Raw genomic sequence first — 27,665 nt, forward strand, 5'->3', positions numbered from 1 at the left:
GACCTTTTCTAAGCTGCTTTGATCGAGGACAAGCTCAATTCGAACCGGAGACAAGGGAAAAGGTATATAAGTACTTTGGCAGTTGGAGATACCCTTTCTATACGTGGGAATGCACGGCAGCCCAACTGAATAGTAATTATTGCTGCCAAGATATGCTGTTAAAGTCGTTGCGCACACACACACACACACACTGAAATGTTATCAAAGGAGCCAGCGGTGCTGTACTCACCCACAGGTTATTGGCAATTATTCATGTTAGATGCTGGTTTCCACAAGGTACCACTTTAACTAGGCATTATTTGAACAATATACTTGCTTCAAAAACAAATGCTCGTGGAAATTGCTACCACGCACAACAGTCATGGCCAACAACCACCAAAAACTAGCATTAGCATTAGAACTAGGACCGGATTTGCTTAAGAGAGATACTGCACAGTAGATGCAGACGCGACAATACATCCCCGGATGCGATCCGGACACACGCACCATGTACATTTGCCACCTATGAGTTGTACGAACGCTTTAATGCACGGAAACTGTTTGATAGTTGCCTTGGGTAGGCATACATAAGTTGGATGTCAAGGTGCACTGGTTCCCTTTATGTCCATCCATCCTCAAGATGCCAAGTGGATGGCACGGCCATCCCTGCTACCTTTTTGATTCAGGTATGAGTCAGCTACTACTTTGTACTGAGTGGCCACATCTTCAGAGAGTGGATCGTCCGGTATCTGATGAGACCTAAGGCACCAAGGCTGCAACCGGAGATATCGGAAGCCCGACGCGTCCAACACGTAAACAAGCTGTCGCCCCGCGTCACCCCAGGAGCTTGGGCCACTTTTGCAAACAGAGTCTTCCCGCCGTCTCCAGAAGATGAAAACAATGTGTCCTGCAACGCTATGAACACTACGGAGTACAACTGGGGCATAAATTCGTCATGATATCATACTAGAAAATAGGATGGCATAAAGCAAGACCCACGAAAGGCCGAGGACAAGGATGTGGTTGATTAGGCTAGTATACAGCAGATATTGGTCGCCTAACATCACTTCTGCAGCTTCAATTCATATTTCACCATAGGTACTCGCAAGGTTTTCCCGTCGTTGTGAAATTCAGCGCCAGGCACCTCTTCAAGTCAAATTCGTCCCAAAGCCGCCAGTCCGTACAGTAAAAATTTCCCATCGAGAATCCTTCATAACAGAAAATCAAGAGTTACCGCCATCATCCCATACCAGAAGCCATTGAGTAGATAAAGAGAAAATATAAGAAGCATCAATTACAAGGCAGACAATCAGCGGAATAAACGACACGAAAAACGCCAATCGGCCAGACACACAAGACCCATGAAGAGAGGGAAACCCTTAGGATGATTCCTCGTCCTCCTCAGCAGCCGCCTGTTTGAAGTCTATTAGCATGGGCTGACAAAGAATAGGCAGGGGTGTTGACTTACATTGTAGCTAGCCTTCTCGTCTTCGTAACGCTTCTTATCAGCGGCGGCCTTCTCCTCGTAAGGGCGACGATCGGTGTCGCTCAGAGCCTTCCACCGCTCTCCGAGCATCTTGCCAACCTGGCCTGCATGAGGTTAGACACCAAGCTTTCCATTCAAGGTCCAGGGAATGCAACTTACCGAAAGAGATGCCGGGGTTCTCCTCGCGAACCTTCTCACGGTTGTCGTTGGCGAAGAACATGTAGGCAGAAAGACCACGCTTGGGGGCGTTGGGGTCTGAGCCATGCATCAACATATGTTTCAGAGATAGAGGGAGGCATACATACCCTTCTTTCTGCGCTCAGTGCCACGGGTCTTGGTGGTCTTGCGGGTGGTCTTCTCCTTAGGCATTTTGATTATTGAGCTCTATGCAATCGTTAGAACGTGGAAGTTGGTTTCGAGTGATGCAAGCAGAATGATCCAGAAGCGAAGCAGGAAGTGACCCAGTCGACACCAAAAGCAGCAGGAAAAAGGACAGCGACAACAATATGATGATTAAGGAGCACAGGAAGTGATGCGACAGAGTGCGCAGTGCAAGTGGTGGTTGGTGGAGCGGATAAGCAGTGGTTTGCGCGCCCCCAAACAAGAGGGATCGCGGTCGCAAGTCAAATGACACCAACAGGGAAAAGGCGCGCAGGAGAGCAACTTACTCAATAATTGAGTTTGAAAAAATGGGAAGTTGTGGATTTGAAGGTCGCAAATTTGACCTGTGGAGGATAAGACAGCTTTAGGTCAGTTCACTGCTACTAGAACTATATGATGGCTGTAGCAGAGGCGCGACAGCGAGGTCGCGCAAACAGGATGAGAAAATCAAGGGAAACAGATGATCAGAAGAAGCTTCTGAAAAGGAAAACAACTCTGTTGAAGGAGAAAAAAAGATTGCGTTGGTGTTGTAGAGACAATGCTGAAGAGCGGAATGTTTATTAGGGAACCCACCAGTGCGGTATATGCAGTACTTTTTTGTATGGGAGAGAGAATTGTATGGGAGGAAGCGTAGTGAGAGTAGGTAGAGAGTGAATGAGAGAGGGAGAGGGGGAGAGCAGTAGTAGTAGGAAGAAGAGCGAGGGAAGACGGGAAGGCGGGCCATTACCTACCTGACCTCGCTCACACTTGGGAAGGGGGGAAGTGGGCAGCACAGCAAGGGAAAGCGAGTAGGTCTGCTGGCTGCGACTGGCTGGCCGCCCGCTGGAGCATGGTTAGTATTGTATCATACCGGTCACGTACCGTCATCTGCCTCTTTCCCGACAACGCTCGCTGGCCGCGTTCTGGACGACTCTGTCGTGCTGGGTCACTGAATGGCCTGCAAGGTTGCAGAGCTTTTCCTTAGCAAGTCGAATGCCACTCAATGGTGTAATCCAGACTTCGCCTGTTAGACAAGATGGAGCTCTCTACCGAACATTGCGCTGATGGAGGTCCACTGTTAGTTGCCGTACTGAACTTTACCATACCACCTCAGTACCCCGATTTGCGCCACTATTAGGTGGATAATTTGGCCTTGGGTAAAATACATGGCGGTATCATGAGGGGGGTGTGGTGCTGGTAACCTGGAAACTACCGGTCGTACCGTATGTTGTTACTCTTTTGCTGAGTCTAACCAGCAGTGCTAGTATCTACGGAGTCCTCCGTACTAGGTAGTACCTTTCCTTCTGTTGCAGCACCTTGAGTCTACCTAATCCCGTGCGTGGCTCGTAGGTTCAATCGTTGCTACTCCAAATAAACCATATATATCAGCAAGAAACTATTGAAATTCAAGAGCTATTTTATGTGTTTCCATATCACAAATAACATCTATATTTTTTATTTTTTAATTTTACGTTTTGTCCTTTTGTTTTTGTTGCATGGACACCTCGACTTTGTTTGATGCCGACTACTCAGCATTCGGTACCGTGTACCTCGGAGTACTTGCGCGATATTAGATAAACCCGCGCAGGGAATTCTCCGCCCTCCCATACAGGCGGTTTATCTTAGGCAGTGCTGCGTCCTAACTAGTAGACTTTAGTAAGATTGTTTCTGACATACTTTAGGGCGTATGAGGTGAGTATCCTGTATCAGTTCCTGTCCGAGGTCCCGCTTCCCGTGTAGTTACGTGTGTTGAAAGGGGAAGGACTCGTCACTACATGGAAAGGCTCATCCCTGGTCAGTGACTGTGAGATGTGTCTACTAGACTCCTATAGACATAATCAGTAGTGGTACGATGTGGATACCTTACAGCTTCCCTTGCACAATAGAACTTTTATAGGCCCGAAGATGGGCTCGAGCGAGTTGCTGAGGCTAACCATGCCATTGCCGAGTGACACTAAAGGAACGCTCATCTCCTAGCATATCGACACTCCCCCAATAAAAACGGGGAACCGTGAGAGTGATGTAGTGATGAGAGCAGAAGTGTTACCAGATAGATTAATCAACACCATTAGTTCGGTCATTCCAGGGACATGTGCAGCCTACCTATCCGCATGGCGGGCTAGGAGCTAACTATTTACCTCTCATTATTTCGGAGTAAGCAGTAATTGTTTGGTTACCGCTCCTAGCAAATGTACCAGTCACAAAGCAGACCTGCTTCAAGATCACCCACTAATTCCATGCCAGGGTCAGAAAGTACGCCAATTCCCAAATTCACGGACTTCTTCAGTGGCTCACCCCAGGCTATCTGCGCAGGGAATACCCATGATTTTGGGCCCTACTCCCGTAGGTATCTGCCGTAGGTCAAGTTGTGTCTGTTATCATTAAGTACAAAGTAGGCTGTAACTCAACACTGACAAATGTTCTCCACCGTGAAGGATAGAAACAAGATACAAAAAGTGTTGCGACATGTTTGCTTGTTGACTATTGCTAGTCCCAGACATAAAATAGACGATCGTAATGATTTATTGCAAAGGTCTGCATAGATTGTTCGCCCAAAGGGAGGTGCTGCTGATGCGACTTCGTAAATGCCACCGCATTCCCGTCACTAAGAGCACCAGCGAAAAGTTACCGGCAAAATACTGGATCCTGTAATGATCGGACACAACCATCCTTCTACTGATACCTGCCGATTACTCTCTGTATTGTAAGCTGCAATGTATTCTTAATAATGGTGAGGGGGTCGTTGACGCTGTTATTTGGTTCTCGGTGGAAACACCGGCTCCTCTTTGGTCTGGCTACCCTCCCCTCACGGAGCGCTCATATGCTCACATGCACTCTCTTTGCCTGGTCGGCGTTCGAGGGTAAACACAGATGGCATACATGCGTAAGCGCCGTTGTTGATTTCCGGCTGTCATCCCCCCTTTGTCTACTGCAAGGGTTGCAGCTTCTTTCGGACTGGCTTGTTGATTTTTTCCGTCTGTTTCCCAAATCCTAGACTTTGTCAGTAAGCTCTGTGGACACGGTATGACGAACACTGTTTGCCTTTGCCCGGGTGGGCCATGATGTCACGTGGGTCGCACTACCTTTCCTTCATCCCGGCTGAGGAAGTGATCGCAGTCGTGATTTTCAGATTTTCAGCTTACCCTGGTGTTGTGCCGATTACTAAGCTTTCCTGCATGTCTCCGCGACATTGGGGAAGGTGAGGATTCGATCAATCACAAACTTAATTTACCCTCAAAGAGTGAGGGAGACAGCATAACATCTTCATATCGACTATAATTTGTATAAAGGGTATATCTCATAATAACGCCTATCCAAGTAACTGCAATACACCAACTCGCTACATCAATCATCAGATTCGTCAAGTACCAGAGCCGTGAGCCTCTCGTCTTCAGCCCAGTTCATTCCACTACCGACAACCATCCCGCTTGCGATGTTTTTCATAGTCTCCCATTTAGCTTTGCTTTTCCTGCGGTCCGCATCTAGCTGATCTAGCTGGGCCTTGAGCTCCGCGTCTTCCAAATTCTCTCTCCATGATTCATCATCTTCCGTAAGAGCCAACAGCTCACGGACTAGCTCTTGGTTTTGCCGGTGGATCTGTGAATTTTCCACCTCCAGGCTGGAAAGCCTTCGAAGAGTTGCACTGTGTGCAGTATTCAGGTTTTCATGCGCTAAAGATAGCATATCACGACGATTAATGACCCGTAGGAGAGCCCTGTTTCTGGTAAGTAAGGAGAAGATAATTGAAGCGCTCCAAAAATAGGAAAAGCAGCACGTAAATGCAAAAGGTGCAATGATGTAAGAGAAATGTATGCAGAAGACGATTAGTAAACTTACTGTTCAGCTGGCGTCGACGCTTTCAGATGAACAGCCTTGAGGATGGGATCAGTCATAAGAACCGTGCCAACGGCTTTCCTCCTGACTGTATAAGTCGCCCTAGCTTCCAGAAGCTCACGCTCGGCGACAGCTAGTTGCTCTTCAGCATTGTCCCCAGATAGCAAATCCGTGTCTGTATCAGGCATATGAATTAATTCTAGATCGAATACAGATAATAATTTGTTGCTCCAGCAACATGGACACCGACCTTGTTCTAGTAGCGCTTTCTCCAATTGCTGTTCCTGGATCTGCCGATAAAGCTGCAGGATCAGGGCCTCTTTCTCGGACAAGGTTACGGTATCGCGAGGGTCGTCGGTCGCGAGGTCCAACAACGACACCTCACCTGGGTTCAGGTGAGGCAGGGGACGGACCTTTTCAGATGTCATAGAACGCGACCTCGTGGCAAGTCGGGGAAATGATCGTGTGATTGGAAAAGCCCAGCATGAATGGATCATGGATTGCTGGTTCCCGACCTTTAGCGGTAGGGCGGTGGGGATCCCGGGATGCGGTGGGCGGTTCCGGCGCGATATCAGACACCAAACCGACCAAACGCAGCCTAGACCGGGGGAGCTCTTTGGGCCTGGATGCCTGTGCAGCCTCACTACTTACTTACTTGCACTATATGACTACCTTATCATCTCCCCTCCCGCATTCCTCTCCAGTCAACTTTGGAGCTTTATTGCTCGTCTTGTGAGGAGGGGATGTCTCTGCACATCTACATAGCTCACACCGGTGAGCATTTTGTTACCGATACAGCGTCCTTTGCCTCGTATGCCCCCTTCGCCCTGCTTTCCCATCACCGCCCCTTGAGCCCGGCCCGACCGTTCCTATCATCTCCCTCTCTTACCCCCGGTGGACGCTAGCTAATATCATCGACTTTCTCTCAGTCCGGATGCAGTACGATCATGGGTGGCCCCGAAGACTTCGATCCCGCCTCAACGGCAGATCTTAATGACTGCTCGTGGGAAAAACGTCAAGACGCTTGCCACGGAGGTATGGTCACGTCGGACACTCAAGCAAGAAGTTTGTGCTGAATCCATCAATAAACAGAGCGAAATCTTTGTCTATGACAGAAAATACGTCAGCGATCCCAACAGCGTTCAGATCTCGGAGCTACCCCCGCCACATCCACTGCACGTCGATGACCCGCCCGATACCCTCACAAACCAGAACGACCTACAAGCATGGAGGAATCTCTATCTAGCAAGGAGGACGTGGGCAGCGAACCTCACAGAGCGGTGCGAGTCAGCGGAAAAGCAGATACATGAACACAACGAGCGCACTGATATCATCAACCGAGCTGCAAGTGTAGCGCTCGAGAACCTCAAAACCCACGTCGGTACTCTAGAACACAAATTTCAAGAGGCCCAGTCCTTCGCCAATGAGCTTCTAAGTCAACAGCAAGCAGCACTCAATGGATGGAAGAGGGCACTTTCAACTCTAGATAGCATTCCAGCTCGCAAGGACTTCCCCTTCCTGGGCCGTCCGTCAACACCGACGAAAGGCAGAGGCCAAGCGATGGGTACACTTCAAGACTACGTGGATACAGCGGAGGTACAGAGGGCTGGCTCGGAAGCCCCAGAGATACTTGCGCGCTTTGCTCACCAAGTTAGCACTATCGAGAAAAATGTTAGTGAGATTGCTACAGATACCCAACGCCTGATCGATGAAGCCTTTCCTACAAGTGTTGAGCCCGTGGATGGACTTTTACAAGAAATGGAAACAATTTCAAATAAGATACAATCCGACTACGAGCATGTTCTGGCCTTGCCTAATAATTCGAAGACATTGGCGAACGTTTCTAGGCTCGCTCTCAGCCATACAAAGGACCTTCTACCGTCGCTATTGGATGTTAGCAACGAAATACAGGCTGGCCAGGAAGAAGCCGTGAGACGATATAATGCGGCAGTGAAAGCTTCCTCGAGTCATATGCGACTTATTTCTTCTATCGAGTATCGGCTCGCCGAAACTCTACCTCAGATCAACAGCCTTCCCCTGCAAAGCGAAGCATTTGACGTCATTTACACGGTCTTCCATATGCCTATGATCTATGGGTCGGTTCTGATCGAGGCTGTGCGACGGCGCGAGTTCAACGATAAAATGAAGAACGACTCACTGACTTTGGCGGAAGAAATGTCTGTATTCCGGGAAGAGGAGCAGCGTCGAAGGAAGAAATGGCTCAAAAACATGGCGGATTTTATATCTATCTCCGATGCCACGACCCCGGGCATCGAAGTAAATCTACGGGGTCAGGAGCAGGAATGGCCTACCGTTAGTAGGAAGGAGGTTGAGTCGTATATCGAAGACCTGAAAAATAAACCTGACATGGAAAATCACGCTCAGGAACTGATGCAGCGCTTCAAAGAGCTTGATGCTCCGACACGGATGCAGCGTCGCAGAGCAAAAGCTTTCAAACAGGGAAGTCTCTTTGACTTGAGCCGAAGTTCGCTTTTACTGCGCAGTGACGATATGGTCAGAAGTCTAAAAGATGAGAAAGTCAAGCTTGAAGATAGGTTGAAAGGCTCTGAGAGCCGTATTCGAAAGTTAGAGGATCTTCTTCATCGTCAAAGTCACATGAGTCGACCCTCCAGCGGCAACTTTTCACTTGATTTTCCCAGCTCACCGGCGTCGCCTCACCCTGACTCACTTTCGAGGAGATCTTCGGTCTCTTCGAGGCGGATGTCTGCAAATCAAGCTCCAGAGGAAAAAGCACTCGTACAGCGCATCACTCGCCTGGAGGCCGAGTTAGCGGCTGAGCGAGACACGGTGCAACGACTTCAAAAGGAGGCACATGCCGAGCGGCAGTCCAATACTGACAAGATACAAGAAGCCCAGTCAACGAAGAAAGATCTCATTGGCAATCTCGAAGCGCGGCAACGTGAGTTTGATGACGAGCGCAGATTCCTGGAGAGTGAATTAAAGAGGCTTCGGATCCGGACTGAGGAGCTAGAAGAAGAGGTGGACAGAAATCTCGACAGTCGCGAACACGAGAAACAGGACGCTGATGAGCGCATACATCATCTCGAAATGGAATTACAAGATGTCCATGCCCGAGCTGAAGAGGAAATGAGGAAAGCAAATGAAACGATTGGACAGTTGCAATTGGAGAAGGGCGCAGGAGAAACCCTCCGGGCCCGTATTGAAGAGCTGGAAAACCAGGTGGCCGAGAATGAAAGGAAAGAAAACGATAACAAACACGCTTTGCAGGTCGCTTTTCTTAACCTGTCTCCCGGTGGCTCTGTTCCCACCGAATTTCCGAATATCATCAAAGCAATTGAGGTTCTCTCCGAGGGGCTGACAATTCATGCCAAGAATGCGGAGGAAAGTGCTGCAAAAGCTTCAGCGGAAAGCAAGGTGCTCGAAGAACGTCTGAGTCAGATAGAGTCTGAAATGGAGGATTTGAGAAAGACTGTGGCCTCACGAGAGACAGAACTTTCCCGAGCTCACAACGAAGTGGCTGAAGGAAAATCAAAGCTGAGCATTGTGACCTCAGAGTTGGAGGATGAGCGATCAAAGCTCATCGCTTTACAGTCACAGTTTGCTGCGGGCGAGACCGGATCCGATGCTCTGCGGGAGCGTGTTACCGAAGAAGAACGGAAGTTAACCAATCTGGCCCAGAGGCTAGCTGAGGTTGAGACATTGGCTCGTCAATCTGAGGAAGAAGTTACTACCTGGAAGAAGAAGGTTGAAGCAATGTCCGAGGCGGAGCAGCAAGCTACTGTACGGTTCGAGACTTGCGGAGTCAGGTTCCAGGAGTTATCAAAGCAGCTTTTCGCACAAGTGGAGAAGCTGGAGCACATGCTGGAACAACTAGGATTCACTATCGTTCGTCAAGAGGGTGACATAGTTGTCCAGAGGTCATCCAAGGTCAATGCACTCTCTAGCACCGGTGACAGTCTTAGCCAGTCGGGAGTGGTGTCTGTGCGACCGGACGCAAGCCTCCTCGATTGGATGCATGCCGATAGCAAGGAAGAAGAAACAGACAAGTTCATGGCTTTTGTGGAATCCTTATATCAATTCGATGTGGACATCTTCGGCGACGCGGTTGTCAAGCGTGTGAAGGATATTGAAGTTCTTGCTCGCAAATGGCAGAAAGAAGCCCGTGGATACCGAGACAAGTACCATCGGGTTCAAAGCGAAGCCCATGATAAAATCGCCTATCGGTCCTTCAAGGAAGGGGATCTTGCACTATTCTTGCCCACCCGCAACCAAGCCATCCGGTCATGGGCTGCATTCAACGTTGGCGCACCGCACTATTTTCTACGCGAGCAAGATGCACACAAACTCCAAACCCGGGACTGGCTGCTTGCCCGAATTACCAAGATCGAAGAACGCGTTGTCGATCTCTCGAAGTCGATGAACGGTGCCAATCCTGACCGCCGTTCCATTGGCGAAGTCAGCGATGGCACCTCACTTGATGATGAGAACCCGTTCGAGCTGTCTGATGGTCTCCGCTGGTATCTTTTAGACGCTACGGAAGAAAAACCAGGCGCCCCAGCGACTCCGGGCCTAGGAAAGAGCACCGTTGCACCAGCACACGTAGACGCCAAAGGCAGCATTCGCATGAAACGCACATCAGTTGGTGGGAACATTGCCAAAACGTTGACCAAGAGCTTAGACAGCCGACGGAATAGTTCCAATTCTAAGAAAGGGCATTCCTCAACTCCTTCACAACGCGGCAACGAATCGACAACAGACCTAGCAAGACTAGCTGAACAAGACACTGCTGCCAGCTTACACTCACGGGAGGCAGCTCCGAAACCCGATGAGGTTCGCCGCAACCCTCCTCAGGGCCCGTGAAAACCGCGGCCCGAATTTTCTTTCTCTCCTGAACGGAGCTGACGGACCGTCAATAGGGCACGGAACGAATTTACAAGGGCCACCAACGTGCAATCTCCGAGGGTAGAGTGTCACCTTCATCCCGGCGTGTTGATAACCTCGACGCTTCATCTATGCACTCGGCCCGCCGCTCGACTCCCAGATACCGGCCCTGGGAGAGACTCTGGTCCGTTGATTATCTTCTGGAGAGTGGTGGGAGTGGTCGTTGAGCATAGGGTATCCGGCATGCCCTGTAATAGGAATATCATGCAACTATCACGATACATGATTCAAAGGACCCAAATGGTTGAATTGGTTGACACATATTAGTATGAAGAGATGGATCAGGCATGGCTGCCTGAATGATACCCGGAGATATGAATAATTTGCCTTATGTCTCATTCGCTCCTTATACTCGTATGAAGTTACTCTTTTCGTTCATTGTGTCGTGCCGTTCGCATTCGGCTATTTTGAGTATTATCAAGCGAAATATTGTTAAGTCCAGGATTAGATGTGCATATTTTTAGCCTCTTTATTCCTAGGACACTACGTGGATTATAAAACAGATTGATATACAATTTACCATCTGGCACCCATTCATAAAGCGCCGACAACGCCTGGTATTGCCCGGGATCTTGTAGAATGAGTATTAGCATAGGGAATAATCTAGAAGTTAGATGCTAAGACACTGCCACTTGAATGGACGGCATATAAAGCTAGTTTATAAGCTGAATAGGGAGACGTTGAAGCCAAAGTGGAAGAATTACTGGAATGACGCCAGTATCCGGCTAACCCGATCAGGCAACGCAGCGGTACCGCGGGCGGAGCTCGTCGTTGCGCTTGTTGCTCTGTTGCTGGGGAGCGTTGATCTTGCGAGCTCCTTATTCACTGCATTCCTTGCCCACCATCTGCCCCTGGCTTCTTTGTGTTAGTCGCAAGGAGCGGATTGGCCGATCCTGTCTCTCATCATGCCTGCTACCCCCGAGCGCAGGAGCGACCGAGGGGCGTTGGCGCGTCGCAACCGCGAATACCCCCAGGACCAGCAACTCTCCCCCTTTGGACGAGCTCGCCATACTCGTCTCACGGATAATTTTGACGCGTCATTTGTACCTAATACCTACCAAGACTACAATAGCCGACAGCATCGGCGGAACTTCAGCCAAACTGGATCAATCCGTGCCGCTTTCAATTACACTTCGCGTCTACACAAGATGGCGGATCACGAAGCCGCCGCATACACCCACGGCACCCCAAATCGGAACAGAAGACAGAGTTTCAACTTTACGTCCCCCGATTCAAACCCACCGAATGAGTTAGCGGAGGCATATCGGCAAATCGATGATGCGGGGAGCCTGGCTGACCTCGACCCGGACGATGAAGACTTCAACATTTCGTTGCATGACAGTCGCAGCAGACGCTCATCATCAGCATCGCGACTGAGGGGAGACGATCTGTTTGCGGCAGCTGATGCGGATTTTTTGAATGAGATTTCGGACGACGGCCTCCGCCGAAAATTAGTCGACCATGTCGAAGACGAAAAGCGGTTGAGACGGGCCACATCCAGCCGGTCGCCTGTGCTGAGCAACGCAGGGACGCCAAACCCTCTCACATCGGAGAACCTGCAACGGCGCGAGGAAGAGGAAGAACAGCAATATTTGGAAGAGGAAGAAAACGATGGATTGAGACCCTCTCTAAACCTCCCATCGAACTGGGGAAGCCGGGCAGCTCATCGCCGTGACTGGTTGAGGAAAATGACACGGCGCACAGAGCTTCCAGAAAACCCTGCGGTGAGGGCGAAGGAGACATCACCCCCAAGGCTCAAGTTTGACAGAGACTCGCACATCAACCATACGGAACCGACCAATGTCGAGAGCACCACGCCAGCCGGACGCCCGTCAAACAGATACAACAGGATCCCATTATCCGATGCGCAGAACAAGCTCTCCGAACAAAAAGCGGACAAGTTGACTGATGGTGATCCAATACCAAATACGCCTATTGTGGTCTACAAGAATTCAACTTTCACGAAGCGAAGCCCAACGAAGAGAGACTCGCAGGATTTACTTCGGAAACTATCGAGAACAGAATCTCCAGGCCAACGGAACGAACTCAAAACCCCGGAGGCTCAGAAATATCCCGAGCGACGTATCTACGACAAGACGCCTGTGGTGACGGGGGCATGGATCGATACTCCGGTAACTGAACGGGTGGAACGGGTCAACGAGCTCCCGGAGCATCCCTCTCGGGATATAGCACCATCACCTCCGAGGAATGAAAGGTTTGAGTCGTCGTTGGTGCCTTCGCATACTCGGCAAGCTTCACAATCACACGAATTCGAAGAAAGACGCTTAAGGGAGGAAAGAGAGAGAGAGGAGCAGGAAGAGAAGAAACGGAAGGAGCAACAAGATAGGGAACAGAGACTGAAAGAGAAGAGACAAAAGGAGGAGCAGCAGAGGGAAGAAAAGGAACGGTTGGAAAAGGAGAGAGAAAAGGAGAAGGAGCGGGAAATTGTGGACAAACCGGCTCAGGAGAAACCCGAGAAGAAAGCTGAGCAGGATCAGTCGGGGAAGTCGAGTGGAAAGGCGAAGTCCAAGGACAGAGCACCGCTGGTCAAACCGGATCTGCCAAAGAGTGCTCTCGAGACAGTGCTGAAGGATTACAAGGACCACAAAGAATCACTAGATGTCGGTGACGATACGATTGAATCACTTCAGGACATCATCGACGGGCAGCCTGGTGAGCTAAAGACCGAGGACGAGGACGATGCTGCATACGAGAAAGAAATATTGAAGAAGCTGGAACTTGCTAGTTCCGGGGATAAAGAAACGGTGGACTTGGACCGGCTAAATGAGAAGTTGAAGTCGCTAGCGGACAACATTCAAAAGGTCAAAACAGGGTTGGACGGTTTGGAGGTCCAAGTATCGCGAGATGCGGACACGCTTGCCACAATCCCTTCTCCCCCGAAGGGCAAACGAAGCAAGCATCACATCTGCGAAAATTGTAACGGGGAGAGTGATGGTCGTGTTTACGCGTTGGTAACCCTTCCACGGCTATGGAGACGAAGCCCTGTTTCCGGACGCATACATCTTACGCGTCTAGGATGGTGCTCTCTGATCCTGCTCTTGTGGTTCTACTCTGAATCGACCATGTGCGATTTCTACTGCCACCCTTCGATCTCAGAAACCTGCCAGGGCAACTGCCTCCTCCCGGATGCTCCCCGTTTCCCGTACGTGATACCGACAATGCTCTGGCGCTGGCTTCACTTGTCTTCGATATTCACCCCTCTTTGGACTCTTGCTATTGCCTTGTCTAGGCTTATTGCACAGATGCTGGGCTTCTGGGACGGGTACGTGGAAGAAGAGCCTATTCCGGTCAATTTGACCGGCGAGATCCGCATACATGGTCGTACGATCAATATCCCAACGGCAGAAGCTACGTCTCGAGGCTTCTTCTCCCCGCCGAAGTTGTGGCCTGGAAAAGAACAGCCGATTGTTCCACAAGCAGTTCCTGAGTTAAAGGTGGAAGTTGAGGATATGCCTGGCCGAGCATCCTCGTGGGATGACGATGGATCTATGGATGATGATGAATATATTTAGGAGTTTGGTTTGTCTTCAGACTGGTTAAGGCGTTTGGGATGTTACTGGCGTTACTACAAACGGTGGACGGGATCTATACCTAGGTGGATAATGGAGTATTGATTATAAGCACCAAATATATTAGTTCATCTTCTACTACTGATTTATGTGCAAACCCACTCTTATCTAAGGTTATCGCGATCTGCAAGGAGCCGCGGCTAGCTCTTCGCAGTTAGTGCATTGCTAAATGCGGCATTTAATGCCTCCTTGCATTTGCAGTATATTCTTCATAGTACTGATGTGAATTTTGCCGGAAATTGGGGAATAGAAGGAGTGATAGCGCAAATATCCTAATTCACATATCATACAAGTGATAGACGGGTCCTTGATATAAAAAGCCCTTTCAACTTCCTCCATCTTCTTGCCTCCCAATCCTATCCAACCACCCCCTTCTACTCAACCAGAATACCTCTCCATGACACGAAGAGGTCAAATTACCTCAAGATCAAGATACATCAAAGACATATCTGGTGCTTTTCCATAGATTTAATTAGATACCGAAGACATCTGAATAGCCAATACCCCACAATATACTATAAAACTAACACTATAGCCAGCCAAAAGCCCACCCTTCAGAGCTATAGCACAATTCAACCCTAACTCATCATACGAACATGAACCTGCTATGAGAAACTCTCTGAGGTATCGACGAAAAACCCCCACGTGGTATTCCTCGGTATATAAAAGCATCGAAAGCGCAATATGTATCGCCGTTAATCATGCTTAAAAGCCTCGTTACATCGACTCAACCTCCTCCAGCTCCATGGGGGTGTGCTTTCTCGGATAAATAATACAGGCTAAATAAGCGTATCTGAACTGAGCAGTGGGAGCTAAGGCATGCTGCCTGCGTGGAAGATCCGCTCTTAATATGGGACAATCTCTCGGCACAGTTTTACACTCTCGCAAAACCGAAATATACGGTGGAATGAAGTCTAGGGTCTCAAGTCCTTTCAGAATGGGGTTAGGTAGCTCTTATAGACGCTTGACGCTGTCACATTCAGAAGAACTTTAGTTCAGATACCTCCCGGTCGACGGAGAAAGATCGGATATAGCCCAGGGGCCGGACAAGGGAAAACGCAAGCGCAAGCGGGCTTCAAAATACGACCGTCTCGGTTATCAAGAAAGAGAACCATGCGTGGCTCACTGATATCTTGGCTAGTCATTAGAAATACTTTTTTAAAAGACTGACTGGGAATTAGACGTTTATGCTCGATTACAATGCAAGCAGGAGCTTACTCGGGTTAAACCTGGCATAGGACGAGACCGCATCAACTCTTGTCACAGGACGCCTACTTACCCTCAGAAATCAGAAGACCTAGACAGGAAAATAAGGTGTCTTTCACCGACTTTGATGAGCATATCCCATTTGTGGAATGCATGTTTTGATGCATTGATTCTGCTAATGATGAAAGACCTCAATGCACGTTCATAGCATGGATAATGAATCCAACAGAAAGAATCTAACTTCCGAGACCAAAGCCACATATCCATTACAAGTCGCTCATTTTATTCCAGCATCACTTCTAATGCTACAACCGCTGCACTGAGGTTGAAATCTTACGAGTTCAAAGCCCTGCTGGGGGTTTCTCCGATTGCAGGAAACAAATAAATGGCTAGGAGACAAGGAGGATGTCCTCAACTCTGTACCAAACCTGGATTTCTCATACGTGCCAGTTTATTCTGGCACATTAGGTTCTTGTCTTGAGCATGTACAGTCACTCTCGGGTTCCCGACCCTCAAAGTTGAAGAAGCCAAGTCACCCAGGGTGGATCCAACTAGACTTCTCCAGAACGATTTGTTTGATTCGCTAGCATATAAGATGAGGGTTTCAAGATTAGGGCTGACTCCAACAACCTAATCAAACATAGCATAGGGGACTTTAACCGGCTGGAAAGGATCAAATGGCGGCTTGATACGCCGGAGTACCCAGGTTGACAATAATAGGGAAGCATTTGAATGGCTTCTCAACCAAGGCCCTGACCATCCCTCCAGAATCAAAGGGTATGTACCACCGCAGCATCCTTTAGTTCTGGCAGTCGGTTACCATCAACTGATTCATCAAGATACCTACCCCAAGGCCTGTCACTGGGCGCGCTACTAGAACGTAACAGCTGACTCCGTGCAGAGATTCTATCATTCTGGAAAAAGACTGGGACTGGGCTAAGAAACACACAGAAGATATTTTTGATAGGGCATCCGATACTGATTGTTGCTCCGCCACACTTAATGGATCAAATGGGCAGAGAGTCTTCTAAGGATCACTGAGGCATTCAAGGTCAAGTTATAATACGGTGACTACAGAACAAGAACAAAGACATCTTCCGACCAGATATATGTCTGTGTATAAGCTGCATACCTCACACGATCCGATAAAGTTTGTCGCCTTTGAATCGGGAAAGGTTGGCAACCACAGATGGTCAATGTCGAATCATTGAGCGATTCGTCGATTTTTCCTCATTATAGGGCTGCGATTCTCCCATATAGGATTCCAGCTCTGACAAGTGCCTCTACCATGGCTAACTGGTAATATATGCTGGCTTTTTTTGGGCTGGTCTATTACAGATATTTAGGTTTTTACCTTCGAAGGAGGATAATATAAACGAGACAATAACTGTCCTTACGCAGCATACGATCCGTTCTATATTGTCCGTTCTTTTTCACTCTACTGTCGATATTACTATGCTGGGGTGACCAAAAGACCATATTATATCCTTGCTAGTAGGATTTCGGCCGTTCGCCCTATCGTTGGCATAAGTTGTTTCAGAACTTTACGCTAATCAGCCTAGTCGTCAAAGTATGTCAAATAAGTGCACGACCAGATATCTAGATTACTGCCATAGCTCTTTGTCAACTTCGAGAAATAGGAAGGAGATGTCAATAAGACTCAATCGTCAATAACCAGCAAACTTCGCTCCAGTTTAGCTGTAAAAACAAACAACATCGGGGCTTTGCTGTTCAGGCTTCTGTAGCCGAGATGGATGCAGGATGATACATAGACAGACCAAGTCCCTTGTGGACAATTCTTTGTCTTCTCCTTTCGTTTCCTCGGACAGCTTACAGAGATCGAAAGCACACTTCTAGATTTAGGGCATTCCGTTTTGATGCACATCAACTATCAGTGCGTGCCAGACTGAAAAGGCAAATCTAACGAGCAGTGTCATCACCACCACTACATCTAGTGTCGCCAATATTGTTACTTCTGCTAGTTAATGTAGAAATTACCACCACGTCCACTAACTACACTCCTTGAGATTTATTGCATGAATTTCCCACAATCCATCAATCGTTACACCATTCATCATATTCAATAAAGCACAGTACAGACCAATTAGACTTAGAACGGTTTATGTGGCTTGAACCACAACTCTGTTCTCATCTATCATGCCAAATGGCTGCCTTGCTAGAAGAAGCACTCAAGATGTCTTCGCGGTAGGTTCCTTCATCTTCATGAAGCACCCAGAGCAGACTGTGAAACAGAGTTGGCAGAGCTCGTGGGCATGGGTTGCGAGTACCATGGAAAGAAAGGCACCTTGTTTATTTCCCTCTGCTAAGATGCATATAAACAAGGCTTGTTCAAAGGGCACTAGTCACTTTGCTTTCTCTACCTTATCGAACAAAATGAACAGTTCTACTATCAATAGGGCAAACATAAGATACTACCAGCCCATTAAATCTTGCAACAGGATGTATGCCATCATGGCTCATCTTGGATGTTGTTGTGTGACTAGCTCGGCAATCTCTTTATCATTTACATAAAGACAGAAGTGTGCGCACCATCATCATATTGATACTCTTTCGCATTAATATGATGTAGACAATAACTCCGAAGCAGGTTGTCTGTTCATAACCCACGCCATCAGTCGATAATAGATGGGATACATTATATCACCGTGTTGCTGGGGATCAAAGTGCGACGAGGCAGTCCAGACATGTCATATTTATACGCAGCAGGGGTGAAAGGAGCCATAGGGCTGAAGCTTGTGTACAAGTATACTTTCTCACCTTCGCGAGGTTCCACCAAAAGCTATTCGAGTACTACAAGGGATGAAAGCTGACAATAATAAGTTTCTGGCCCTGGAAACATTTGGGACTCGGGACACCGAAAGTCCCCCTTCATCTCGTCCATCTGGCCAAGATCATCATCTCCGCAATTCTGATCATAAAGGCGGCCCCTTCATGTCTATTTGAGGGACTTAAAACTATACAAGTCGAATGCGGCATCGGACGCCCAAGAATCATCCATCCATTCACCACACTAATCACAGCAATTCGAGCAGATCCATCTAGCAGAGGTTTTCTGGTTGACACTGACCGCGATGTCTGGGTCAAGGACGCAGTCATTTACACCGCACTGAAGTTTACATTAGATCCATACTCGTCTAACAGCCATTTTTAATTACAATATCCCGGCTGAGATACTTAGGAAAGCTTATTGGGCATTTAAGATGTCTATCTTCAAAAAATGGAGCAGCCACGGGAAATGATTTGGAAGCAGGCGTTGTCTATATATTCTATTGAGTTTTTTAATGGCCGGCGTAATTTTATAGAATCCTCGAGATTGTATCTTCAAGGGGAGTGATCGGTACTGATTAGGTCCTCTGATTAGAATTTTCAAATTGGGGGTTTGATTGCCGCAAAGAAACAGAAGGGTGTCTTGTAAAACCATTCTGATACTTCCGACCAGAATGGACTAAATCTGAGAAGGGTTCTACTTGTGTGCTTCTCAAGTTCTGTTGAATAAATAATACGGTGCCAAAAATAAAGAATTCTATGTACCATCGTATGCATGTACATCGGACTAAAAAGCATATATATACAGCAACCAAGTTGATAAACAAGCAGGGTATAGCAAATCAATCCTCAAATGCCAAGTTCATGATGATATAGCCCATTCATCAGTATTATAGCTTCGCCTTCTCCACCCACTCCCGTTCCAGGAGTTTCTCCCCCTCCAACCGCCATTGCTTGCCCTTCTCCAAGACCGCATCCACCTCTTCATCCGTCAAAGGAACAGCTGTTTCAAGCGGAACCTCACGAACCGACTGCAACTTGTACCCAATAAAGGTAATCTTCGCCGGAGTAGGGGTAGCCGCAGTAATCTTTCCAGCCATAACATCAAGACAGAACTGCGCCGTGCCGTCCAAGAAGCGACGAGACGAAGGCGTCCCCAAGAAGACCTGTCCGAAAACATGCGGCATACCCTCGAATTGCTCGACAATCACAGGGACGCCAACCCGGTGCATTTTGCGGGCGACAACAAGTCCCTCATCTGTAAGACCTTCCTCGCCCATGGAGATGAACACTGGCGGTGCGCCTTTCCAAATCTCATCGCGGCCGGCCACCGGGCTGACGAGTGGGTGCAAAAGGGCGCTGGCGTTCGTGTAGAGGTCCACACGGGGTGGCTTGACAGGCCAGACGTCGTCTTCAGGCACAGCAAGTGGGCGGTAGGCTGTTTCAGGATCCTGGGTGGGAGGACTCAGGAAGTCGTAGACCGAGTTGTGGTGGACGGATGGCATAGAGCGAGTGATGTCGCACCAGGGAGAGCTGATAGCTAGGCCGGCGGGAAGTTCGATAGGGACATCACGTCCATGAAAGCGGACGGTAGGACAGACGCGACGGAGTGTGAGGAGCGTTTGGAGCAGGACGAGACAAAGGTTTCCTCCGGCTGAATCACCGGAGACGATGATCTTGTTCGGCGCGACGGGCTCGTGGAGAGAGCCCGGAGGCGGGGAGACGAGCGCAAGGTATGCAGTAAGGGCGTCAACGAGAGCAGCAGGAAACGGATTCTGAGGCGCAAGACGGTAGCGCACCGATAGAACACGGGCACCAGTTCGTTTCGACAGCTGAGCGACGAGCGGACGATGGGTGCACGGATCGAAAAGGCTTCACATCCAAAACGTCAGTATTCAAGACAATCCTCCCAGACAGCATTGAGGGCAGCTTACAAATACGCTCCTCCATGGAGATACAAAATCACCATATCCTCCTTCGTCTCCTTCTTCAGCTCCTCATACTTGGCTTCTTCCGAGATATCCGGCTGCGGCGCATTCTTGTGCACGCCACTCCGATACCCCGTCCACTCTGCCTCAAGCGGGATTACTCCAGGGATATAATAAGTTTCGTCGCCTTTCTTCAAATCTTCAATGGCTTTGATAACCGCATTCTGGACATCCTCTTCTGGCTTGGGAAATGTCACCTTGGACACCCACATGGGACCCTTAATGCCTGGGTCGCGCATGCTATCTCTTTGCTGCTTGCCGACGGGCGACCTGAAACCGAGAAATGAGCGAATGATGGCGACAGTCAACTCGGTGCGCAGGTCTTGTTTCCCCGTGACTGGCGACATACGAATGGCATGTAGGAGAATGGTTTTGAAAATGAGGGGAACTCGCACGAGAATTGCCGCCAACAGGCCGAGGGGGTTGTCTAGTTTGCTCATGATGGCGAACTATAACTTGCGAAATGAAGAACGCAGAATAAGCAAGGATGAAGACCGACTCGCCAAAGAAAATTATGTAAATAAAAAGCAAATAACGGAGAGTCCAATCCCCGACGGAAAGAGAAAGTCGAACGAGAAACTAGGTTGTAGATGTGGAAAAGAAAGAAAAAAAGATAAGGGGGCAAAAGTGGCATAAATTGAGAGCCGAAAAGGGCAGCAACCTCCGACAGACCCAGAAAAGCCTCGGCTCAACAAAGCGAGGGAGACGATGGGTCCGCATGACGCAGGCACAGCACGGGCACCAACGGTTCCGTTGCCGTTGAAAATGATGAAGGAAATACATGCTAGACTGATTCTACTGTTTCTGTTACTAGATAGTTTATCCCAAGGCTCTACTGATCTTCTTCCGGACCATGGAATGCGGAAGTAGAAAATAACCTTCAAAACCCCAGATTCCGGTCGGGTGGCGCACGTAATCTGCCGCCCGTTCTACTAATAAACACTAAGCGATTCGTTAGGCGAGAAAAACACCCCACTCCTTGCTTATGGATCGTAATTCCAATGCATTAACTAAGACTATAATAGTACAGAATTGTTGATCCCCATCTGGGTCATTTCATGCAGGTCGTTCAAGTGTATGTTAAGTGTCTCCATCTGGGGCCTTGTCTAAAACCGTCCAGCAGTTTCCTTGGCCTTGCCCTTGACCTCTCCGGCGGCTTCCTGTGCTTTGCCCTTGACCTCTCCAGCAGCTTCCTGTGCCTTGCCCTTAGCAGTACCGAGTGTCTCTTCAGCCTTGCCCTTGCCCTGGCCGGCCACTTGGGATGCTTCACCAGACAGTTCGTCGGTCTTGGCCTTGGCCTCAGAGGCGGTGCTGCTAACGGTGCCCTTGACCTTCTCGGCGGCGTTTTCTGCACATCATGATGAGCGGGGATCCTGAATAATGGGGTCGGATAGTATACATACCTCCCACTTCAATGCCCTTCACAGCGGCATCCGAAACCTTGCGGTCAGCCTTCTTCAGGGTTTCCTTGGTGGCATCGATGGGTCCCTTGTCTCGACGGGCAGTGGCGGAGATCGAGCGGGTGGCACCGACGGAGAGAGCGGGAGTAGTGGTAGGTCGGAGAGACAGCGAAGCTGTGCGAGCAGCGGGAGCAATGCGGGCGAGGAAAGACATGGTGGATCGTAAGGTTTTCAAATTGATGGGATTGAGGGTCGGATGATATAGACGTCAGAAGTCGATGATTTAGAATGTAGTGGTCGAATAGACTGATGTGGTAACCAATGTTCGAATAGCCAAAAAGCTATCGAAATGATGCTGGCATCGAGAATTTTTATAGCTGGTCGAGCTGCTCAAAGACGTCATCACCAAAGGCGGCCTGGTTATTATGTATCTCTTACGTCGATGGGCTGTCACTGCAAGTCCTGATTGGGATTAGCGTTGATGGTGACCAAGGCGCGCTTTGGTTCCCGCCCGATCCACCACCACAAACCCAGTCCGGATACCGTCGCGATCGTCCTCTAGTGCATCCTTCCCCTGGTCGGTGACCCGCTGGCTGTTGCGCTCACAGATCTCAACGCGGCGCAACAGCCAGCGGGTACTATCTCATGCAAGAGCATGCTGATGGACTGGTCAGTCTTCTCACAAATCACATAAAACAATAAGAAAAATTAATGAAAGGCACAGAGAGAGATTCAGATGTTCAGTCGCGTTATCCGATTAACACTAACAAACGCCAATGCAATGCTCCCTCCTGTATGGTGATATCCTTCTTCTACCAACACCTCTAAATGCTATCACTTCTCTTCCTATCTCCTGCTCCAGAAATGCATGGCCATAAAACTCGAACAGAAAACCCGAAACTCCAGGTGCTTGTGCTGTCTCCTAATTAATCCGTCACATCATCATCATCATCACGGTTCGTCACTTTCATTCCAAACTTATTTTTTGCCTTTTCTTTTCTATAACTTTCCTTTTCCGTCTCTTTAACAACATCTGTATGATTGTATGTGGTTTTGATAATTTACTCACAGAGATCACTTTTCGTCTCATCGATCATTGAATCATGCTAAATCGGTCAAAGTCAGGGCGAGGGGGTGAGCTGCCGCTCCGCGCTCGCAGTCCATGAGAATCCGCCACTGGAATTGCCATCTCATGCGGGATCAATGGCCCGGACAAGTTCGGGTGGTACATGGGATACCCTGGAATTGCTGATGGCAGATGTGTGGGATAGTGAACACGCCCACCCAGCCGCTGCCGGGCGTCACGCACATCCACCCGGTGGGCCCCGAAATGCAGTGTCGAAGCGGGCTCTGCCGGCCATAAAGGGTCCATGGCAGCGACGTGGCCATCTAGTGTATTGATGGGTCGAATTTGTGCCTGTGCAGCGTAAGCTACCTCCGGCTGACGAGAATTGACCGCTGGTGGTGGTTGGCCCTGTTGTGACATATCCGCGACCCAGCTTCCTGTCCCGGATACCGTGTGCGATGGCGGCACAACATGCGGAACACCACTGGCTATGACAGACTGCGCCGGTGTTGTAGCTGGGAGTGGAGAGAAGCGCGGCGGATACCGAACCGGCTCGGTTGACCAGGACTGCTGTGACTGTGAAGATTGGTTTCGCGTCATCGGCTCCGGAGCGGGTTCTGAGGAGTACCCAACAAGCGGTTCGGTAGCTAGAGAGCTCGGAGGTGATATTCCTGGCATGAATGCAGATGGGTGGGCGACTGGCCTCGCTGGACTCGGTGATGGTCCCATGGAGCTTGGTTGGGCCACACCCATACGTCGTGGTACCGTAACCTCGATGTTCCCTTCAAATGGCAGTGGAGGGGGCGGAGGGATATATGTCAGAATAGACGGTGTACTGGCAGACATGTCCCCCACCGGAGGTGCTATTGGTCGTACAGTGGACAAGTGACGATTTCGGTACTGAGACTCCTGCGCTATCCCCAGATCCATGGCATTGAGTCGATGTTGCAAGTAACCTTGATCAGGCTCACTGTAGGTTGACTGGGTCATACGATCAGGTTTGAACTCCGCTGAAAGTGGTGATGGATGTGCATTGCTAGAACGGCTCTGCAGCGACTCGCCAGATGATTTGTTCTGCAGTGACAGAAGCACCGGTCTACTATTGCCTCCCGGGGTCGACGATGATCGTTTCTTTGAGTTCAATTCTCCATCCTGAGTATGTCTGGCTGCTACTGTAGCATAAGTTGGAGCATTCTCTTTGTTCAAAGATGATCGGCCGGTCCCTCGCTTCGTGATGGCTGTGATATCCTCGTGAGAGTGGGGAGGACTGGAGTTCTGCACAGCTGTGAGTGCCTCCGACGCGGATGCAAAAGAGCTTCTCCGACTTTTACCCAACGTGCTGCTTGAAGCACTTCTCCCTTCGACAGGAAATATTTTCAAGACTGGAGCTGCCAGCTGGGAACCCTTGATGTTACGGGGAAATTTCGGCCGCTGCACTGATCTTTCGTCCTTTCTGATCTTAGTTTTTGAATGCTTCTTTACCACCATGTGCCAACCATGGTCGTCAATAGGCGGCGAAGAACTGGACGTTAGTGATGACTTGGGCGTCTCTGCTTGATGACTCAGTTGTGAAAGTGCTGGTGAGGCCCGGACTGGGGCATTGGTGCTTTCCCTGTCACTCTCGTATCCATTGTCTCTGTCTAGGCTGGATTCCCTGAAGATATGGGGCAGAAATGGCTTGAGGTTGAAGCGTTGCTGAGATCCTGGGATTTCCTGCGGCGACTCTACTTTCGGAGGCGTCATGTCACTCCAGTCCCATCGTCCCTCCTCGGCTGCTGATTCAGGCACTGACGACGAAGAGCTGCTTGATCGATCAAAGACTGATCTCTGTTTGCGGACCGATTCTTGCGAGGAACTGGGCGAGATTCTCTCAATTTCGGTGGCAATACTCCTGATGACCTGCTTTAGATTCTTGCGAGCTTCGCACAGTACTGCCGGCTCGTTCTGGGTCCTTTTGGGCCAGTTTTCGATCAACCTGAAAGCATGAGTCTCATATTCCCGGTAGTCTTTGACGAGTCCACAGTCATCAATACGGTCCATTCGGGCCTTTGCACTTTCGTACGATGTGCAAAGGACATGAGCAGCGACAACTATCCACGAGTCATAGAAACCAGCGTCAGACGTTCCCGCCTGTGTATTGCATCGCTTCTCTTCCCGGTCCATGATCCTGAGCTCATCTCTGCAGAAACCTTGGACAACACTGTGGGTCTTGATCATATCGATCGTGCCCGCGCCTGAATTCTGATAAACCGAAAAGAATGCATCTTGGCTACTTTCAGTCTGCGACTCTGATAAGTCAGGGGCCACGGACTTCATGTCTAGAACATTATCTTTCTCAAGCTGTGGCGAGAGAGCTTTCGCGTGCAGTGCATACGCGTCCGACACCCTCTCAATCAGTCCGTATCTAATAAGAACCCCAAGAGTCGTGTCGATATCACCTTTCTCACCGGTTCTACTGCTTGTCAGGATATTAACGTTCCATCTGCTGAGTGCGGAGATTCCGAGTGTGATAAGGCCGACGGGGACATGATGGCTGAAGAACGAAACAAGGTTGATCAGGTTCAGTGCTTCAAAGTGCTCCGTACGATAAAGGTCATGCATGATGCTTAGGAAAGGCTCTGCTAGCTTCTCGTCGGTTAAATGAGAGTTGATGTGATATCTCTCTATTGGCTTCGATGTTGCTGCGAGCCGATGACTGATGGCATGTATTGCCAGAGGAAGGCATTCATAATACTCAACAAGCTCGGTGGCTTTCTTGATTTGCCCCTTGGTGGGCTTCCTGATGCCAAGGTCTTCGAAGAGTAGTTTGCAGGCTTCCGTGACCTCTAGGGGCTTGACTGAGAGGCAAAACGGCTCATACAGGCGCTGCTTTTTCCTCAGGGTCTTATCGACAGATGTGTAAATGATGCTGCACATCTTATTGAACGGCAAGAATTGTCTGAAGTTGTTGAGATCGCTGTCTTGACCGAAGCTTACACCATCGAACACCAGAAGCCATTCCTCCCGAGTTTGCAGCCAGTTTCGCACCGAGTCGACATATTTCTGAGAGGTATTGGTGTCTGGATATTCGAATACCTCTCCTTCGTTGAGTGCGGCAGCCTGTGCGATGTCCCAGAAGCATTTGTAGGTTGACTGGCGGGACTTTGCGTCGACCCAGAAGACTCCGCCAGGATAGAAGGCTCTATGAGTCCAGACATACTGGCGTGCAAGATGCGACTTGCCTGTCCCGGGGCCTCCGCAGATGAGTACAGCCACGAGCCGCTCTGCTCTCTTTTTGGCTTTGTACAGCCTGGTGTGCAATTGATCAAGATGTGCCTTCATACCCACAAAGCTTGCGTTTGGGTGAAAGCCGGGAGGCACCACGAACAAAGGGTCCTTTGGGAGGGTCTGTGATAGGGACAAGTTGATACTATCACCGAGATCAGACACAAGGGATCTTCTTCTCTCGGCCGGGAGGGCAGGTTCAGAACTACCTAAGCAGGAAAGAGTCAGCCTTATCAGACTTGACAATTTGTTGATAGGAAAGCAACACTAAAGTACAGGAAGCCGATATAACAACATAAAAGGCAGCATTCATGAATCTTCATCCGTCTGAGAGAATCTGCAATAAATCAAGCAGAGCGGGACAAGAATAAGAAAACGGAAACACAAAGGTTATTGAAAAGGGGACATGACGTGTTGTGCCTGGTTTTGTGCTTTCCTGGCAGTTCCTCCACTATTAATCGCTAATCATACCGGAGAAGTACCGGTCAAATATGCTTGCTATGATGAACTGACGACTCCGGGGGCTCCTCAATCTCATACTCGCGCAGTGTGACAGAAGATGAATGATCAGAAAGCAGAGGTGTCCTACCAATTGTGCGAAGATCTGGAACGCTCCTCCCCAACTGCTCCGGCTCGATACGCTCTACGTCCGTTAGTGCTTGCCATAAGAGGAAAAGGGGGCTCTACATGCCATGGCTAAATATCTCCCTAATCTTCGTTTGCTTCTGAACACGACGAGTTTTGTCCTCTTCAACCCAGCGGTCTGCGATAGTGTTCGGGGCATCGCGCGAGTACCGCAACAGCGCCTCGGCAACCGCTTCAAAGCCAGGAGAGTTATCGTCATCGAACTTGCACATGTGTCTGTGGTCGGCTTCGATGCCCATACGTTCGACACCTTCGGCATAGGGCGCGGCGGAACTTTCGTCCACAATCAACTCGCGAGTCCCTTTGACATCACTCGACAGTGTCTCGTGAAAGAAGTAAATGTGGAACCTGCTGGTTATGTCGGCGAAGAGGCTGTTGATGTTTTGGAGCGTCTCGTTGTTGGTCTTCAGAGCCTTGACTAGCTGAGGAGACGACTCCATGAACTTCTTCGGCATGACAGCACTACAGATGTTCTGCAGTAGCAGGCCCCATTTGGCGACGTCCGAACCGTTATGCGGCGTTCCTAGGAACAGGATCCCGTAGGTGGACACATAGATGGATCGCAGGTGCTCGATCTTTTCATTTGACACGTTTCGGCAGTATATCAGTGTGCGCTTGACGACGAGACCACCCAGCGAGTGACAGACGAAGATGATCGGTCTGTCCGAACAGCTTCGAAGCTAGGAAAGTTAGTTAGTCACCCTTCTCCAAGAAGGACAAATCATGGACGCAGATCTTGAGGGACCACTTACATTTCGGTTGGCCGCCAAACCCGACGCCAGAGTTTCGGCATGGTTATGGATTCTGTCCTTCGACGCGCCGTCGGTGAAGGCAGTTACATTCGCGTTATAACCATAAGTCAGGATTCTTACTCGGTTTGGACCAAGGATCTCGGGCAAAAGATCGGCAGGCCAAAAGGTGCCATTACTGGAGGCCCAGGTGTTGTAGGGGTGGCCGTTCAGTCCATGAACAAACACGATGTCAACCAGAGGCTTTTCGGGGCTACAGTAGACCTGAGTCAACCCGTACTGCTTCACGCGCGTGGCAAGGTCCGACATGGCTCGAACTGCCCACAAATGGACGTCGACCGTAACTGATATCGATGAAATGGAGATGCGAGTCAGCCAGACAACCAGA

The 27,665-nt window shown here is 49.4% G+C and overlaps 7 protein-coding genes across 7 annotated transcripts; 2 read left to right on the forward strand and 5 right to left on the reverse strand.

Annotated features, from left to right (window-relative positions):
- Window positions 1-1,358: 1,358 nt before the first annotated feature.
- Window positions 1,359-1,834, reverse strand: nhp6 (high-mobility group nucleosome-binding protein; the record flags this gene model as incomplete). Its single annotated transcript, XM_025535553.1, has 4 exons — window positions 1,359-1,391; window positions 1,448-1,569; window positions 1,625-1,720; window positions 1,771-1,834. The coding sequence occupies 4 exons, from the start codon at window positions 1,832-1,834 to the stop codon at window positions 1,359-1,361; spliced, it is 315 nt and encodes a 104-aa protein (XP_025384068.1).
- Window positions 1,835-5,170: 3,336 nt separating this feature from the next.
- BO83DRAFT_322199 (centromere protein H) lies at window positions 5,171-6,087 on the reverse strand (the record flags this gene model as incomplete). The annotated part of the gene is made up of 3 exons (XM_025527885.1): window positions 5,171-5,546; window positions 5,663-5,834; window positions 5,910-6,087. The coding sequence occupies 3 exons, from the start codon at window positions 6,085-6,087 to the stop codon at window positions 5,171-5,173; spliced, it is 726 nt and encodes a 241-aa protein (XP_025384069.1).
- Window positions 6,088-6,327: 240 nt separating this feature from the next.
- On the forward strand, window positions 6,328-10,749 carry atg11 (autophagy protein ATG11; the record flags this gene model as incomplete). Its single annotated transcript, XM_025536281.1, has 4 exons — window positions 6,328-6,470; window positions 6,589-6,694; window positions 6,752-10,471; window positions 10,558-10,749. The coding sequence occupies exons 1-4, from the start codon at window positions 6,403-6,405 to the stop codon at window positions 10,747-10,749; spliced, it is 4,086 nt and encodes a 1,361-aa protein (XP_025384070.1). The 5' UTR covers window positions 6,328-6,402.
- Window positions 10,750-11,483: 734 nt separating this feature from the next.
- On the forward strand, window positions 11,484-14,224 carry BO83DRAFT_381898 (uncharacterized protein). Its single transcript, XM_025532101.1, has one exon. The coding sequence runs from the start codon at window positions 11,488-11,490 to the stop codon at window positions 14,113-14,115; it is 2,628 nt and encodes an 875-aa protein (XP_025384071.1). The 5' UTR covers window positions 11,484-11,487; the 3' UTR covers window positions 14,116-14,224.
- Window positions 14,225-18,948: 4,724 nt separating this feature from the next.
- BO83DRAFT_346197 (alpha/beta hydrolase) lies at window positions 18,949-20,743 on the reverse strand. The gene is made up of 2 exons (XM_025528773.1): window positions 20,100-20,743; window positions 18,949-20,037 (listed from the first exon to the last, which is right to left on the reverse strand). Exons 1-2 carry the CDS (start codon window positions 20,591-20,593, stop codon window positions 19,056-19,058), a joined length of 1,476 nt encoding a protein of 491 aa, XP_025384072.1. The 5' UTR covers window positions 20,594-20,743; the 3' UTR covers window positions 18,949-19,055.
- Window positions 20,744-21,259: 516 nt separating this feature from the next.
- BO83DRAFT_430977 (uncharacterized protein) lies at window positions 21,260-21,767 on the reverse strand (the record flags this gene model as incomplete). The annotated part of the gene is made up of 2 exons (XM_025535554.1): window positions 21,260-21,501; window positions 21,557-21,767. 2 exons carry the CDS (start codon window positions 21,765-21,767, stop codon window positions 21,260-21,262), a joined length of 453 nt encoding a protein of 150 aa, XP_025384073.1.
- Window positions 21,768-22,646: 879 nt separating this feature from the next.
- On the reverse strand, window positions 22,647-27,586 carry BO83DRAFT_402402 (LipA and NB-ARC domain protein; the record flags this gene model as incomplete). The annotated part of the gene is made up of 5 exons (XM_025533524.1): window positions 22,647-22,901; window positions 22,989-26,061; window positions 26,424-26,498; window positions 26,571-27,208; window positions 27,281-27,586. 5 exons carry the CDS (start codon window positions 27,584-27,586, stop codon window positions 22,647-22,649), a joined length of 4,347 nt encoding a protein of 1,448 aa, XP_025384074.1.
- Window positions 27,587-27,665: the final 79 nt, after the last annotated feature.

The sequence above is a fragment of the Aspergillus eucalypticola genome (assembly GCF_003184535.1).
Source record: "Aspergillus eucalypticola CBS 122712 chromosome Unknown BO83scaffold_30, whole genome shotgun sequence".
Classification (NCBI taxonomy): domain Eukaryota; kingdom Fungi; phylum Ascomycota; class Eurotiomycetes; order Eurotiales; family Aspergillaceae; genus Aspergillus; species Aspergillus eucalypticola.